Source organism: Clavelina lepadiformis, chromosome 3 (genome assembly GCF_947623445.1).
Source record: "Clavelina lepadiformis chromosome 3, kaClaLepa1.1, whole genome shotgun sequence".
NCBI lineage: Eukaryota > Metazoa > Chordata > Ascidiacea > Aplousobranchia > Clavelinidae > Clavelina > Clavelina lepadiformis.
In genome coordinates this window covers 9824764-9841285 of record NC_135242.1, presented here as the reverse complement: position 1 = coordinate 9841285, position 16522 = coordinate 9824764, and the positions used below count along the sequence as shown (strand labels likewise).

Sequence of the window (16522 nt, the reverse complement as noted above, 5' to 3'; positions counted from 1 at the left end):
AGTGGGCACCAAAGGTGCACCTTTTGATCGGATGAACTTGTATCAAATATTAAGCCGTTTTCAGCCATGCCTATGTTGCTCAGCAACCTCAACTCATATTTTGGTCTCGATTTTCAACTGGAGCCGCGAAAATCCCTGTTTCATATTCAGCATATAGGCTGCTTTGCTCTCGCTCATCTTGGGCAGCTTGTTGAATTGTTCCAGAAGTCCCAGCTTTTCAACTGCTGTAGCATCTTTCAAGTTTGCTTCAGGGACATGTTTTGTTAGAAAAAAAGTTTTAAAATGAGTGTTTAATTTATTTAAAATAAGAAAGACGATTTGATTATGATGTCTAATGCTACGTGGAATAATTTAGAATACAAGCGACACAATGGTCAGTGTTGGGTGATAGAATTTGGAACACAAGCAGCAGGATGATCACTGTTACGTTGCATAATTAACAGGGAAAAATTTGAAAAAGTGGTAATAATAAACAGAATTTCTTATGCCAAAACTTGGGACTGTACCAAAATAGTCATATAAAGCTGGTGGCCATAATATCCGTGATCATATTAAGCGGATTTGACTGGATATATATAGCTTAAACAATTTGGTGTTATCGTCATAGTTAATTATAAAGTTTTTTTACATGTGACTGATTTAGCATTTTTTGTAATTTGTATAATAAATTGTTTCATGGAATAATTAGACGATTTGTATTTGGCAAGTCTGATGTCTGTTTTCCAAAGCTGCACATTACTTGCTTGGTGATTTTCAAAATACTCTGTTTATGGATAATGGTAAAACTAGTTCAATCTATACATCAACTGATAATATGGATAAGAAACTGGACTCCCAAACAGGTATGATATTGTAAGTTTATTTTGATATTTGGCTATTGTCTTGTCAGATTTATTTAATGTTTAAATTAATTGTTTTGCAAGAAAAAATGTTTTACACAGTACTTTAATTAAAGGACATAGTTATCTGAAGTGTAATGTAAAGCTTTCTTAGTAATTTCGAGTTTTGTTTATTCTACATTAAATATTTGCTGATACTTGTATGTGTGTATGTAAGTGTTATTTTCAGGTCAGTCTTTAAGTGAATCTATTGAAGCTGTCAAAGTGTCAGATGATCACAAGCAAAGAAAAGAAAAAGCTCACAGTAACTGGACAAAAATATTCCAACCTTGGAAATGGAAACGGAAAAAGAAAAGTGACAAATTTTCTTCCACTGCCACAAGTAAGCTTTGCACATGTGAAACTGTTCGGGAGGCATCAAAGACCAAAAAATGTCATGAAATCTTTGTTTGTTTTATTATACAGTAAATTTACTAAAAGACTGATTACTCGAAAAATCCTCCATGAAGCTCACTGACATTTTGCATTTCAATTTAGTATGCTTTGGACTACCATTCCATAAAATGCAATCAAAAAACATGATTCATGAAACATGACTTTTTTCATAGAGGCGCATAATAAACACTAGAACTTTTGCATAAAAAACCCATTTTGGCCTAAAAAACCCACACGAAATCGAAATTATTTGAAAAAATTAATTTACAGTACTCCATTGTGGATTACTTTTGATTTAAAAATAAATATTTCAAGTCCTATCAAATTGCGTAAACAATTAAATTTGTATATGAGTATGCATGAGTATCGGTAAATTGCATTAGATAACTAAGCCATTTTTGTTTGAGCAAGGTTTCACCAAGGCCACTGTGTTTGCTATACAAGTGCACATTTTTAACATTATTCTGCTTAACCTACAATTTTATGCTTTTGCTGAAGTAAACTTAAAACTCGAGGACACCAGAATCTGCTATCTATGTTTGGAAATTAAACTGAACTTTTTTTGACAAATGGATTTGGTGTGTTGTAATGAAATAACAGTTAAATATGAATATTAGAAATTATCAAAATACGTGGATGAAGATTCGATTTGATGCATTCCTAATTTTAGCTATGTTTAATAATTAAAATTTTCTGAAGAGTTTTCAGAGAAATTCACGTGTGTTGAGCATTTTGAGGTATGAATTTAGCTATCAGAAGGAGCAGGGATAATTTTCAATTCATGGAAACTTTTAGTGAGAGTATGTGTAAAAATTACTCAAGTTGATAAATACAAACCAATGGCAATGATACCATTGTCTGATCCTTCATAATGATCGTACCAGTATGTTATAAATTATAATACTGTAGCTGCTAAAAGTTACTTGAATTGAAGGCATAAATTTTTTCGAATTTAACATTGTTGCATACTGATTCCAGTTTGGGCCTAATATAGCCTATACTTAGCTTTGGCTCAAGACCATTTCATGTTACCATTTGTTTAAACAAATCAACTCTTGATTTCATGAAGTGCTAAGATTTCACAATTACTTTTTGTACAAAATTCACTGTACCAAGTTACATAAAAATCTGACCTTTTATGCTAAAAATGATTATTAAATGCTAGAGTCTAGAAATTAGAACATAATACTGTAATGGAAGATTTCGCTATGTAATACTCATTTTAATTTACTGTATTACTGTCTAGACAGGAGAGCACCCATATCAGTATATAGTATCCCACAGAGCTCAAACTCTGCACATGGTGATAAGATAAATGTCTAAACTAGTTGCTCTCTAAGTATTATAACCAGAGTTGCCATACCGTCCTTATTTCTAAGATTTGTCCTTATTTTAAAGGTCCGTGTCTTAGAAAATATGTTTGTCCTTTTTCTCAGAAATGTCCTTATTTTCACTTGCTTATTTTCGTCATATTTTTAGGGCAGAGGTTCGTATTTTGGGCATTTTGACACCTTTGGTATACCATTTTGTACCAAAATTAAGAACATGCAGATAGTGTCTTGTTTTTTTTTCAAGAACATTGGTTGCTTTCTCCTGTTGTGCACTGTTTAAGGTGGTATTCGTCTTTCATTTCTTAGTCGAGCTTATTTTTGAGTTGAGACCGATGGCAACCCTGGGTATAACTCATGACCCAATTTCATATTTAAAGGTGAAATCACAACCCATCTCATTCACAAAGATTTCATTTAACCAAAATAGAAATATAGGCTTATTGTTACTAATACCCATTTACTATATCTTATGAATTTTTTCATATTTTGCCTGAAATTTAAATTTTATAGCAGTCTAAACTAGGGCAAATAGGTTTGTTTATTTTCCGCAAATAGTGAAACGTTGTGAAATTTTTTCAAAAATTTATGTATGTATTTATAATGGTATTGAATTGGTATTGAATTGGTATTGAAATGGACAAATAAACTACAAGTCATTGCATTGATTACTGCAAGGCATTGTACCGTTAAACAAAGCCTTCGCCGAGTAACACAAAACAATCGACATCAACTATGACATTATTCTGATTCTTCTAGCCTTACTCCATTTTCACCCCTTTTCAACTTGTTGGTTCTAGACTTCTTTAATTTACTTTGTTTTTTCATTGTTAGCTTTGGAAAGAAAAATTTCTGTGCGAAGTACCAGAGAAGACCTTATTAAACGTGGTTTGCTTCACAGTGATACCACTGGTAAGTTCATTGAGATTAAATACGTAGACCAGGGGTCAGAAACCTTTTTGGCTGAGGGAGCCATGACAGCTACATATTTTTAATTGTATTTCCGTGAGAGCCATATAATATTTTTCAACACTTAATGCAACTAATATGTGCATTTTTAAGCAAAACCAACAATTTTAGACAACTGGAAATGTCGGAATTTACTCTTTAATAACATGCTTCTTACTGTTAATGTGACTTACAATTAATTACAGAAAAAGTTTTATTTATAACAATTGTACTAAGGAATGCCAGCTTAGATTTATCTGCGAGCCAGATGCCGTCATCAAAAGATCCACATCTAGCTCCTGAGCCATAGGTTCCCGACCTCTGACCTAGACTAATAGTTTATGGGTATTTTAAATGATATCCAGCTTGTTGAAAACCCAATGACCTATACTTAATATTTTTTGCAGTGTTTGTTTATACTACTATAACATCGATCATCGACCTATACAAACTAAAAACTGAATAGATTAAGCAGATGAAAACTCAGTTGCAAGATTTAGAAAATAAGAATAAGTACTGTCAAAAATGAACCCTAATATTACATTACCTATGAAATTATTGAGTTGGAAAAAAATTTCATCAATTTATCAAAGATAATTGTTAGGTTATAATATCTATTACTGAAAGTCACTTATCCAATGAAATCATGTCCTCATTAACTTTACTTTTCATTGTGAAAAAAATTATTATCTACCTACCTTATGTTGCAACTCAAATGAATCAATATATTAGCAATTAAAAATTTCTTTTTGGTTGGCCCTCTTGTAGCCAGATTTGTTTGTATCAAGATACTGCTTGAAATTGATAAAATTTTTAATTAAACACATAACTGACAATCATTATATGTCACCATTAAAACCTAAAAAATGTTATGTAGTAACTATTACTATCTGCTTATCTAAGAGTAGACAATTAATGAGTTTTGCGACTTTCTATTTTGGTTTACGAGAAACTATTAAAACTTGTACAGCATGATTGCGCTGTGAACTTTTAACCTGCAACTACATTAACCAATCCCTCTACAATCTTTACAAATGTAAAACAACCCCTTTGCTTATCACAAATTTTGTTCATCACCCCACTATTTTATCACTTTTACCAGTTTTCATCAGTTCTAGTTTTTCACAATTAGCCATTCTAATAATACACATGAAGTCGCGCAGGACACAGGACTATTTTTTCGCACCAAACAACAATTTGCGGATCGTTGGTCTAGACAACTTTGAAAAAACAGATTAGCAATGAGCATGATTCAATTTTTAGTGTAATTTCAAAGTTCTGCATCATTTACTTTTAACAAATAGGGACCTTTTAGGTATTAAAAACACAAGTTACTTAGCAAATCAGACATCAGATCCGTAATTTTTAGGTGAGCGTTAGACTTGTAACATTACGTTGTTAAAAGTTTTGTCAGTATTGTTCTTTAATCTCCAATCATGTGGTTTTATCCTTGGTTTCTTCTTGTTAATCCCACATCAAGGTGTCATTAATGAATATCATCTGTGATTGAATGGACAGCATCATTTTTTTATGAGAGAAACATTTAAAAATATTTATAAATTTATGTAATATCTTCAGTTTCTTATAATGTGAACTGTTCGTCTACAAAATGATTTATGAATGACTATCACATTACTGCTGCATTACCAGCATTTTCACTGTTGACATTCTTCATAATTTATTAATTACGCGCTTTGGTAAGCCTGTGCATATTTCTTCAGATGAAAATTTATTGTTTGAAATGATACTGAGCAATAATTGGTCACGCCAACTTACTTCTTCAGGTGAAACTACAACATAAAAATAAAATTAACTTTTTGTTTGAAATGATGCTGAGAAGTGATTGGTCACAATGATGATACGATGGTACCACTCTTGAAACACCATGTGGCACCAATTTTAACAACAAAAAATTTCAACAAATTTTATATCATTCAATAAGGCCAATTCCGTCCAGTAGTTTTATATCAGATAGCACAAATTACACTTTTTCGAGGTTTGGAAAAACAAAGTCTGAATGTAGTCCTGTCCAAAGGGGAAAGGAAAATTATGAAAATTTAATTGATGATTATTTGATGAAAATAGTACTTCATAACTAGGGCCATTTTTATTTTGACCTAAAAAAAAAATTTTTTGACTTTATTTTTATCAAATTTTGACCTAACGAAATTGCTTATTTGTAGAGGCCACAGTTCTTCCTCCAGTTACCCAAACATAATATTTTGTCGATTTCAGACCCAAACGTAATATTTTGTCGAAAAGTCAAGGTGTTTTATGGATTATAAAAAGTGCGTCGTGTTTTTTGGCGATAGATTTAGGTAGCTTGTGTTATTTTGTCCTTGTGAAAAGGGCACTTTGCCTCGATTTTCTCCGCATGGTAAATTCTAATAAACAGCAAATTAAACAGGGAATGCTTGTTGTTGCTCCAATCCAGCTTGATGGCGTTTACTTTTCCTGTGGCTTTCAACAAAATACTTTTTATCGCACTTCACTATAACCTGGCAAAAATTGCACCTTAAATCACCCCCGGGAGTTGCATTAAATTCATCAGAAAAATCTCGACAAATCTGTCTAACTTTTGCTGAAGACGATTTAGCTTGCTTAGGCATTTTTGTATTACAGAATGTCAGTAGGCTATTCCTAAAATCCAAACTGTTGATCTTCGAAAATACCACGTTTATGAAGAGGAAGTGTTTTATAAGAATTATTTAAATACGTAACAATGAATAAACAATGGACAATTTGCGATAAAAGTTACTGCTGATCCAAGTGGGCATTGTGACTTATTTCCTGCTTTTATGGGTTAATATGGTTTAATTGTGTCGCAGTTCCTGATTTACAATGCTTCCACGAGGATTTTTACAAGAATTACTCTCAAGAAACACAAAAACTTTGTAAAAAGCCATATTTTGACAAATTTTGACTTTATTGAAAATTTTGACTTTATTGTAAATTTTGACTTTATTTTGACCTATAAACTTCTTAGAAACAATCCCCTAGGTGCTGAAAACAACTTTATTCTTTGATTCATGGTCAGACGAGGTCCTTAAAAATTTTTGACTTTATTGACTTTTGCGGGCCCTATTCATAACAGTCTTACAATTAACTATTTCTAAAAATTACATTTGACAGAAGTAATGCAACCAATTCCTATAAAACAGCAGACGTAAATATTAAAAAATAAAAATAAATTCAGATGTGATTTTAAATAATTTACATCTTTTTGTTTTGCAGGATCACCATAGAATTAACCATTTGTAAATATACTCTACATATCGTTTTAGTGAAAACATTACCAGAAGATGATGAAGAGAGTGTATCTACTGATACAGACAAGCCTAACAATAATTCATTGCCTGTTTCTTCCCAAGCCAACTCAGAACACACTTCATCAAGTTCGTATCATTTATTTGTAAAATGTTTGTTAACTAAATGGCTTGTAACCTTTGAACTTAGGGTACACCACATCACAAACATTTTTTGCAACACACACCTCGCTGAATCAGTTACTCTTTTACTCCATGGTGACTCACATGCATGTGGTAATCATAAAATAGAGTGTATACCAGAGCTGTTGAGCTTAGGAGCCAAGGCTTTTTCCAACTAGCTGCAGCATTACTCGAATTACAAGCTGAGCTATAGCTGTTGACAGTAATTTCAATGGTTGAGCAAAGGAGTTGCACCTGGAGCACAATGTTCAAAGAAAGCTCGAAGCTGAAGCATGTTTTTGGCCAGCTCCACAGCTCTGGTGTATATTATAATAGCAATTGATAATGGCGGATAAGTTTTTGCTCAACAGCTTGTAAATAACCAAGACGTTTTCATTGCTCAATACATAATTATTTCCTCACAATGGGACATAATAAGTTTATAGCAACCACGGTATTGCACCCATGGTCATAGTTTGTTGTGTGTGGTAACGTTTTTAACTGGTTTTTGGTTTGAAATAGTTCTTAATTAAATCAAAATTTTTATTTTTTGAATATGGTTGACGTAATGACATTTTCTACATTTTCAGACCAATCCTCATCCTAACAAAACATCTAATAATATGTCATAGCATTTAATGTGTTTTAGAATGTGCTTTTTGGTATAACCCTTTGGGTTTTCATATATTGATCATTTTGTCTTGTTAACGTGCTATTTGCAGTGCCTGTGATTGAATGATAAATTAATTTAGCCATTTACGTCCGTTCCATAATAGAGCATGGTATCGGTTCTTTCTTTGGTATCATGTTCTTCATCTGAAAATTTTCAGGTTTTGTACCAACTCCTCAGTTTTCTTCAAGTGAAAGCGATTGTGTTCCCCTTGGTTCTATTATTGCCAGCAGACCAGGAATTACAACTGCTAGGCCCATGTAAGATTTTGTGATTTTGTAAGCAGCCAACAAATATACTGTTGTTAAAAGTTTGTATATTTCATACGTTAGGGTTAGTTGGCATGGCTGCTTTCTATAGTAAATATTTTTCAGTCATCCAAAGTGTTCCTCTGATGAAGTTCCTAGATCCAGAAATGAAGAGGCAAGGTCATACCATAGGTTGTCATACCAAATTGCCACTTCATATGACAATGATGGACTTGATGCCAATTCCATGAATGTTGGACATTTTCAACTGCGCAATCATGATGGCAATGACATGGTAGCTGTGGGACTAATTGGCAAAAATTCCAATCAAGCTCGTTGTGCACCTATTATGAGTGGAAGCAGTATGAACAGACCACAAGCTGTGCAAAGACAACAAAATTCATCTACTTTTTCAATGAACAGAATTCCTGGAGAGTCTAGTTCTTCTAGGCATGTAAATATCTCCCAGTCTGGAAAACCTATTCATCCTGACAATCTTACTGGGCCACAAATCCCTGCTGCATCGCTACACACTGCTTTAGGAGCACGCTTTTCTGGAAATCACAATAAAGCTGCTTCTGGCAAGCCTGAGAATATTCACTCAGCTGTAGTCAGAGATCGTCGACCATCTGCTGGAGTAAATGCAGCACAGCATGTGGATGTTAATTACAATTCAACTGCAGCAACAGCACAAAGTGATGCATCTTATAGTTCAGATGTTGCTCAACTACCAGCCATGTCCAATACCAGGTGATACTTTATGTCAAACCTACATTATTCCTTTTATGGTTGTGCCTAATGTTACAATGTATTATTCCACAGTTGCTCTCATTGGTGTCATCTCCCATCTATTGAATGTATTACTATAACAGCGTATTGTTGTCTTTGTGAAATTTAGTGCCATAAAAATTTGATTAAGTTCATTTCAACAACAATATGATACATTTTATTCAAAATTTGTTCATTTCTCCTGAAGCTGTATTAGTGCTGTGATATCGAATGTAATCCTTAATGTATGACACGGTTAATTGAAATGTCTGAGTTCTGCATTTTGAACTAAAAATTTGGATCTATCCTGTATTTTCTGACACTAGCCAAACTTGTTCTTTAATGTTACATCAATGCCCATATACAAAGCAGATTTGCTCCTCATAATATTTAATTTATAAAATATTTCAATTACTAGAGTTGCATTGATGCCAAGCTCTTCAAATGATATTTCATCTTATAATAAAACAAGACATGAAGAGCATTCCCAAGAAGACATTGTAAAACGACCAGTTGCTGCTAAGCGAACATACAAGGTACTGCAAAATGCAGTCATAATATCTCATTTAACTAACTGGTGCTCTATTGGTTACAAGTTTTTTTTTAATTTTGTACTTAGCCACCTCCAACCATTACTCCACAAACCGGACAAATATCCATTGGGCCACGAGGTCCCCCTCCCAAGCCACCACCCAAACCAACAAAGCTGCTTTCAAACCAAGTAAGCTACTAAAACTGTCTGGTTACTGTGTGTACTGTGTGTTAGTTTTAATTTTGTTGACTAAGGATTTATTAATTCTCGTTTAATACTTGGGAACCCTCTTCTTGTTTTAGAGCAGGGGTGTCTAACCTTTTTGGCCAAAGGGCCACATGCGGTTTACGAATGATTGCGTGGGCCACTTGAGTGTTTACTGCTAATTTCTACTTAAACTACTTCTACTTACGTAGGCGATTCAGTTAATAATATAAGTCATTTCGACAAATACCGCGCGGGCCACTCAGAACTTTCCCGCGGGCCAAATGTGGCCCACGGGTTGGACACCTCTGTTTTAGAGCATAAATCTTTTAAATATTCAACAGGATGTGAATTTCACGTCAGGTCCACGACCACCTTACCCAGACACACATCAGTCGCAATATCAGCCTCATGCATCCAACAAACCTAATCGCATGTCATCAGGTAACTTCATGGCAAAAAGTCTTTGCTAATGTTTTGCTTATGCTTTCTTTGAATCTTTTTGCTTCTATTCAATTTTAATTTAATTCAATCTGAAGGATCTCAAGCAACTCATGCGATTTCCAAAAGTAGCCCTGTGGTGTTTGCAGGCAGCGCTGAAATCATCCAAAGAACAACACAAATCATTGTACCTCAGTATGTTCTGTCAGCATTGCTAATACAAAGAATACATGTTGAAATATATTGAAATTCATAAACTTTTTACAGATACATTTCGGAGACGATTGGTAGCGACAAAGAAAATCGTAATTTTGCAACAAACTATGACTCGGACTCCTCTGACTCATCCGGTCCTATTTTATATAAGGATGATGAAAATTCGAATGATGATGGTACTTTAGCTTGCTTGGCATTTAATTAACTAAAAACAGAGTTTTGAAATACTTTTTATCGACAATAGCTCATGAATTTTTAATTTTGATAGATGAGGATGTTGGCGGTTTAGCTGCTAAAGTTGCTCGTAGAGACACGTTGGCACTGCGCTTAGCCAACCGTCCAAACCGAGAAGAACTTGAACAGCGTAATATTATATCTAGCCCTGAAAAATCGGAGGAAGAACGTTCTGCACTTAAAATAAATCTCACCAGGTCATTAATGATACATATCTTTATCAGCTAAAGCAGATTGTGTAGCAGTTTAAGAGAAATAATGTCACACTTTGTTTTTTTTCGTTACTTTTGGTGCTATATTTGTGGTAATTTAGGCGCTTAAGCCAAAGACCCACCAAATCAGAGCTTCAGGAACGAAACATACTCCCTAATGAAACTGCAGAAGATCGTTTCAAAGAACGCGAAAAGGTAACACTGTACTTGAGGGCTGTGCTTCCACCTAACAAACTTTGCTTGACAAATTATTTTTATTCCAATTTCTGCGGCAATTGCTTTTGTTCTAATTTGTACTTTCGTTTTGTTGCTGTCCAAAATAAGAACCTCAAACTTCACTCAAAAACAATTTCATCAATTTTTGCAGGTCAAACGACAACTCACACGAAAATTATCAATGCGCCCAACTGTCAAGGAACTTGTTGAACGAAAAGTTTTAATTAACTGGCACGAATATGTTGAAGTATATGAAGTTCAGAATTACGATAGACGTGGTGACAAACCTTGGACCCGGCTAACGCCTTCTGACAAGGTTAGTCCTTTCTTACAGTAAAAAGGGCAGCGGTTTATTAGAAAGGGAGACTGAAGGTCTACTTTTTGTCTGTTGCTGGTATTGGTCGGTGGTCACGCTGCGTCCTAATTTTATAGCAGTTTGTTTCAAACCAAGTGAAGAAGAAAAATTGCTGACAGCAATTCGATTTTTTAAAATTTGAGTTGTTCGCCAATCACTACCAAGTCGAGTTTTTTAGATTTCAGAGTATTGCGCATTTCTTAGGAAAAGGCGATTGTATTTACATTACAATAGACGTGTGTTTATGATGCAGGAGGTTTTGGTGAGTTGTCTGTAAGAATAATTAATTACAATACCAAAGCTGATTCCGAACTAAATAACGGAAATTGTCACAGCAAGATTTCTCATAAAAATAATTTTGACGACTATAAGTAAACTAAGGTGACCTGATATGCAAATGTTCAACGACTATACTGAAACAACTATCTTGTCTGTCTCTATCGTTTCTAACGTTTGTATTGTGAAGTGAAGCATTTCAGTACTAATCATCAAGTCAACATATCGCACTGTATATTATTTACTGAATCGCTCAATTCGCCATAAATACGACAAATAAATGGTCTCTGTTATAGGCATCGATACGAAAAGAACTCAATGAATTCAAGGCAAATGAGATGCAAGTTCACGAAGAATCTCGACGTTATACTCGTTTTCACAAGCCGTAAAGAGGAACACTGCCGTGACTTGTTTGAACGGTTGTGAAAGTTTATTTTGAAAAGCTTCTATACCATTACATGACATGCTACTGTAAATTGTACTAAAGTCCTTCTACTTGACAAGCTGAAAAATCTTGAGTATTAATCGTCGTCAGCAATCATGTAAAATTCCATCACCTTTCAGATGTTGTTGATTTTATTATTTTATAAATGATATGTGTATATATAGATGTTTTCCGTAACAAACAATAAATTTTATTATATCTTACGGTTAACTACTTCGTAGCTAGATATATTTTCCTATATCACTTTTTTCGAATTTCTGTTTCAAAATGTTAACACATAAAAAGAATGTTGTGTTGGCATCTACCAGTTTTGTAGTTAAAAAAAAGAGAGCACTAATTTTCAGTGCATTTTAATTACAGTATTATATTTGGAAGGTATACAACGGTTGCTGTTGCAGAAGTAGGTTAAGTTGTTAAAAATCTTATCCGTATAGGAGAGGTAAATTTAGTTCTTTTCACAGAACCTAGATTAAATATTTGGTACCTTTTTCTCCGGATTATAAACGCCTTGAATTCCCAGGTTGTAGCAAAGAAGCTTGCGGCACAATGACAAAATTTCACGATATACCAAACACTGCTAATTGCAGCACAGATGTACACATTACCGAGGCTCATTATCGCTTATTAGTGGTAGTTTACAGCTGATTGAGCACAAATAAGCAGCCTCTGTATTAACCCGGGCTGAGAAATATGGAGTAATGAGCAACGGAAGATGATGCTATAGCGATGGGAATGCTATATTAGTGTATTGGAATTACCTAAAAAGGCTTCAGTTGTCTTTTAAAACTTCTTTTGTCTATGAACTTTTGACTCCATTGTTTCTTCTAGACAGCACAACATTGATAAAAGTCCAATTCTTATATTCCCAAAAATGTAGTCGTACTAGTTACATATTAGAAGAATTTCCCTTCAACTTACTGATTCATTCATTTTATTTTTCATCCGTAATGTTGGGGACAAAACATTGTGCTGACGCAGGTGGTCGCAAACATATTAGCAGTTAATGATAATAATTTCCATAAATTAGGTAAATGTGACAAGGCCTCGAGGGCAAAAACGTGCATTACGGACCAATATGAGAATGTGAAAAAGTTAGGCTATTAACCTCAGCACGGCCAACAAACCCAAATTGCAAAAAAACATAATTTAAACACATTTAATATAAAACAAAAGTTAAACTGATATTTTGGCAGGACATAAGCGTTGTTTCACCGTCAAGATGGAACCGACCTGTGTGTCTGGAGGGAAGAAGGAAAACCCCACTAAAATGAACGCCATCCATGGGACCGGAGTTTCGTTCGGGGGGCCTGTGGAGATTAGGCAATAAGAATCTTTTACACAGGTCGGTTGTGAGAGGGAGTAGAAGATGGTCAACTACGTCACTCATGTCCAAGCATATGGTTTAACCAGTTTGTATAAAAATATACATCGACAGTGATGTAAGTGCCAGGAATAGATAAACATATCTGATGCCCGGTTGGATTTGGAGCAAGCGATCTTGAAATAACATTTTTCATGGTTGGGTCTTCTTCGCTTTGAAAAACAACATTTACAACGCAGAAGAGAGTACTGGACTCTGATTTTACAGCAGCGGTTATTTAGTGAATAATTGACAAAAAAAATAAATGTAGAGTGGCATATGATGCAATAGACAAAGCAATAACACTAATTTTGGTGGAAACTGCAAACGAGGTAGTGTGGGTGTGTAAAGTAGGCTAGCCCTTTTGGCTTATACAAAATCAATTATGTCATAGATACACAAAGTGCAATTGACAGCAAAAACATTTTTGTAAAAAAGCACACTCACACCAAAGTGAACAACAGGGAGAAAAAAGTGCTTCTGAGAATGTGAACGTAAATAAGTGTTTATAAGTAAGATCTGACCACAGTAATTACAAAAGCGGTAAAATTTAAAAGTTGTGTAAGTGCTCATAAGTATAATTTGATCACTGTGGTTTATAATAAGGGTTAATTTAAAAGTGCATAAACATGCTTGATGTCGTGGTCTAACGGTCGATGCGAATTGAAGCCCTACGCGGGCATTTTGTTTCTTGCCGCAAAGATCGCACCTGCGCTAATTCATTTGCGAATACCCGTGTTTTTAATTTCTGTACCCACCCCGCATGATGCCGCATCCGCGCTCGTTCATCAGCGGGCGTTCGCGAGTAGCCTACACACTCGTTTAATTTCCGACTGGTTAGCTGTATTTATCTTTTTCGGAAAATAAAATAATCCTTTCGTAGAAATGAAACTAGATTTTGTTTATGCTTGCACATTTTCTTATAAAAGTTGCTACAACAAGTCAAGAATTGTTTGCTTTTTGATTTGATCACTGCTGCACTTTTTCTGATTTCCTTTGTGATCCGGACAAGTCTGTAACTATGTATAGGCTAAGCCTTTGTGAGTCGAAATAGATAATAATAGCAATCATCACGAAACTTTTTGATAAATAATATCCTTCGTACTGCGACTAGAAGCTCTAACAAAAATAACAAAAGGAGGGAGGCAACGATTGACCTCCTAGCAAAACAGTTGTTTGTGTTCGTCTATAAATTATTGTTGCGTTTTTTCTGCTGATATTCTTTGTGATTAGGCTAGAAGTCTACCACGTAATAAAAAGAGTGAGACAACTTTTGACCCAATTTAAATTTGTGGTTTTGTAATTCCACAAAATGTAACTCATGTCATTGTAAGCTTTTTTAACCGAAGTTAATGCAATCATCTTATTCTTACAGAATAAATCTGCAATGATTCCATGCGGACATCCGCATCCACCCCGTAACAACAATTGATATTTTGCGGGTATATCCGCACCAGGCCCGCATTTTAAAAACCTTACCCGCAACTACCCCATCATTGAAAGTTCTTCCGGGCATCCTCAACCGCTCCGCGGGTGCGGGTATACCCGCAAACCGCGCCGGGTTCTTATGCAAATCACTCAAGTTTTCGGCACCAAAGCAATCAGGTGCTGGAGTACCATTACCTTGGAGTTAGATAAAAATCTTACAATGCAAATTTGTAACCAGTGGTGGTCAAAGTAACCGCTTAGTTACTTAGGAAGAAGTATTGTTACTCACGAAAAAATCTACTCCACTACAAGTAGAAGTGTTGCTGTTCAAAACTAGTCACGTATGAAGTAGAAAGTAACACATTTTAAACTACTCAAGTACATAAGAAGTAGTTAGAGAACTAGTGATATGAACTGTTATATAGTTATAGTACAATAAAACACATGCTCACTAACAATTAACGAGCAGGAAAATGCGGCAAAAAGCCCAAGGGCTTAAAATACACAGGATAGCAATGATAGAATTTTGCTATAAGACGGTAGGTTAGCATGGCCACTAAACCCACAAGATACTTCCTAGTTTTAATTTTAACCAAAATAACACAAACAACGAAACAACTATAGCCTACACTATTGGAAAATGTAGTTGTTTTTTGTTATTAGCGGTTTTTATTATAACACTATAAGTTATTAGTTGTTATTAGTAGTTTGTGTTGTAGTATCGAGCCTGTGAAAGCACAAAATACGAAGAACTTGCTAAAAGCATAACGAGTACAACTGCAGGGAAATGCATCACTTTGTGAAGCTAAGTAGTTTTAGACACAATTTTGTCCTTCGTCAAAGAATTGTTACGTGAAAATCACTTCGTTCATTTATTTTGCAGTTGTTCGGTTGGCATAAATCTTCAGTCGAATCGATCTATATTGGGTATACAGTACTACCGTACCTACTCACAGCCTACTCACCGTACAACATATTTCATGTCATCTTCTATGCTACTACTGTATTACATTTCTGTTTTCAGAAAATTGTAAGTTGGTGATGTTGCTTTCTCTAGCTTATTAGAAATTGAAAACTGTAGAGGAAATAAAAAGCTTAGTTGTTACTTGGGAACATATCTGTGCTATCACGTTTTCAACGGGTTTATTTGTTTTCAAAATATTCCTCTCTGCCATTCATTCAAATAATACTGATTGCAGCTACTGTTTTTTGGTATTTTCTGTTGTCCAACCTGATGTGCCGAAGAATCGTAAAGATAAACTGCCGACAGGGGATCATTAACTTAAGGTATATGAGATGGACCGATGTTTTTAGTTTACTTATTGTAAGATAGAATTTGATTCGGAACTTCAGATTCATACGCCAATATGCGATAATCGACAAAACAATATGGTATATTCGTTTCAACGGCATTCCTTTGCGATTTGTAGTCTTTCTTTATTTTCCCGAACTATCTGGAAGTTGGGGAAGGCTGACAAGTGTAGAATCACCCAGAAAATCATACTGCAGGATTCGTGGTGGGAGGTCATCGACATAACAAGAAACATAATTGCACAACAGAGAAATATTCAAGTGCACAATGCACAACTGGATTAACCAATTTTACCTGCATTGATAGAGATAGAGCGACAGACTACAAGCGTGTTGCAGTTGCCACAAACAGTTAGTGGATGAGATGACAAACAAGGATTCTAAACTAAAAGTTTCACTTAAAACAGTGGTTCTCAACCGGTGGTCCGCGGACCCCCAGGGGTCCGCGAAACGTTTTCAGGGGGTCCTTGAGAACTTCGAAATTTGCAACATAAAGTACGAGTTTTTAAAAATTTTTTGCTGTTTATCATTGCTTTTTGAAATAGGCTTGAACATTTGCTTAATTGCCTATTGTGATGGGACAATACAAAAGCTTATTGAGATTTATCACCCGCAGGGAAGGCCTATT

General features: G+C 34.8%; 1 protein-coding gene and 1 long non-coding RNA gene across 2 annotated transcripts; both read left to right on the top strand.

The window, feature by feature from the left end:
• Positions 1 to 619: 619 nt before the first annotated feature.
• On the top strand, positions 620 to 11998 carry LOC143449261 (uncharacterized). Its single transcript, XM_076949376.1, has 15 exons — positions 620 to 842; positions 1069 to 1221; positions 3437 to 3514; positions 6835 to 6945; positions 7809 to 7908; positions 8023 to 8646; positions 9083 to 9200; positions 9284 to 9385; positions 9745 to 9844; positions 9940 to 10036; positions 10109 to 10233; positions 10326 to 10488; positions 10605 to 10698; positions 10871 to 11035; positions 11647 to 11998. The coding sequence occupies exons 1-15, from the start codon at positions 770 to 772 to the stop codon at positions 11737 to 11739; spliced, it is 2196 nt and encodes a 731-aa protein (XP_076805491.1). The 5' UTR covers positions 620 to 769; the 3' UTR covers positions 11740 to 11998.
• A 3707-nt stretch (positions 11999 to 15705) lies between these two features.
• LOC143449728 (uncharacterized) lies at positions 15706 to 16335 on the top strand. Its single transcript, XR_013114609.1, has 2 exons — positions 15706 to 15870; positions 16014 to 16335. It is a non-coding gene; the product is annotated as an uncharacterized LOC143449728 (long non-coding RNA).
• The last annotated feature ends 187 nt before the right edge of the window (positions 16336 to 16522 follow it).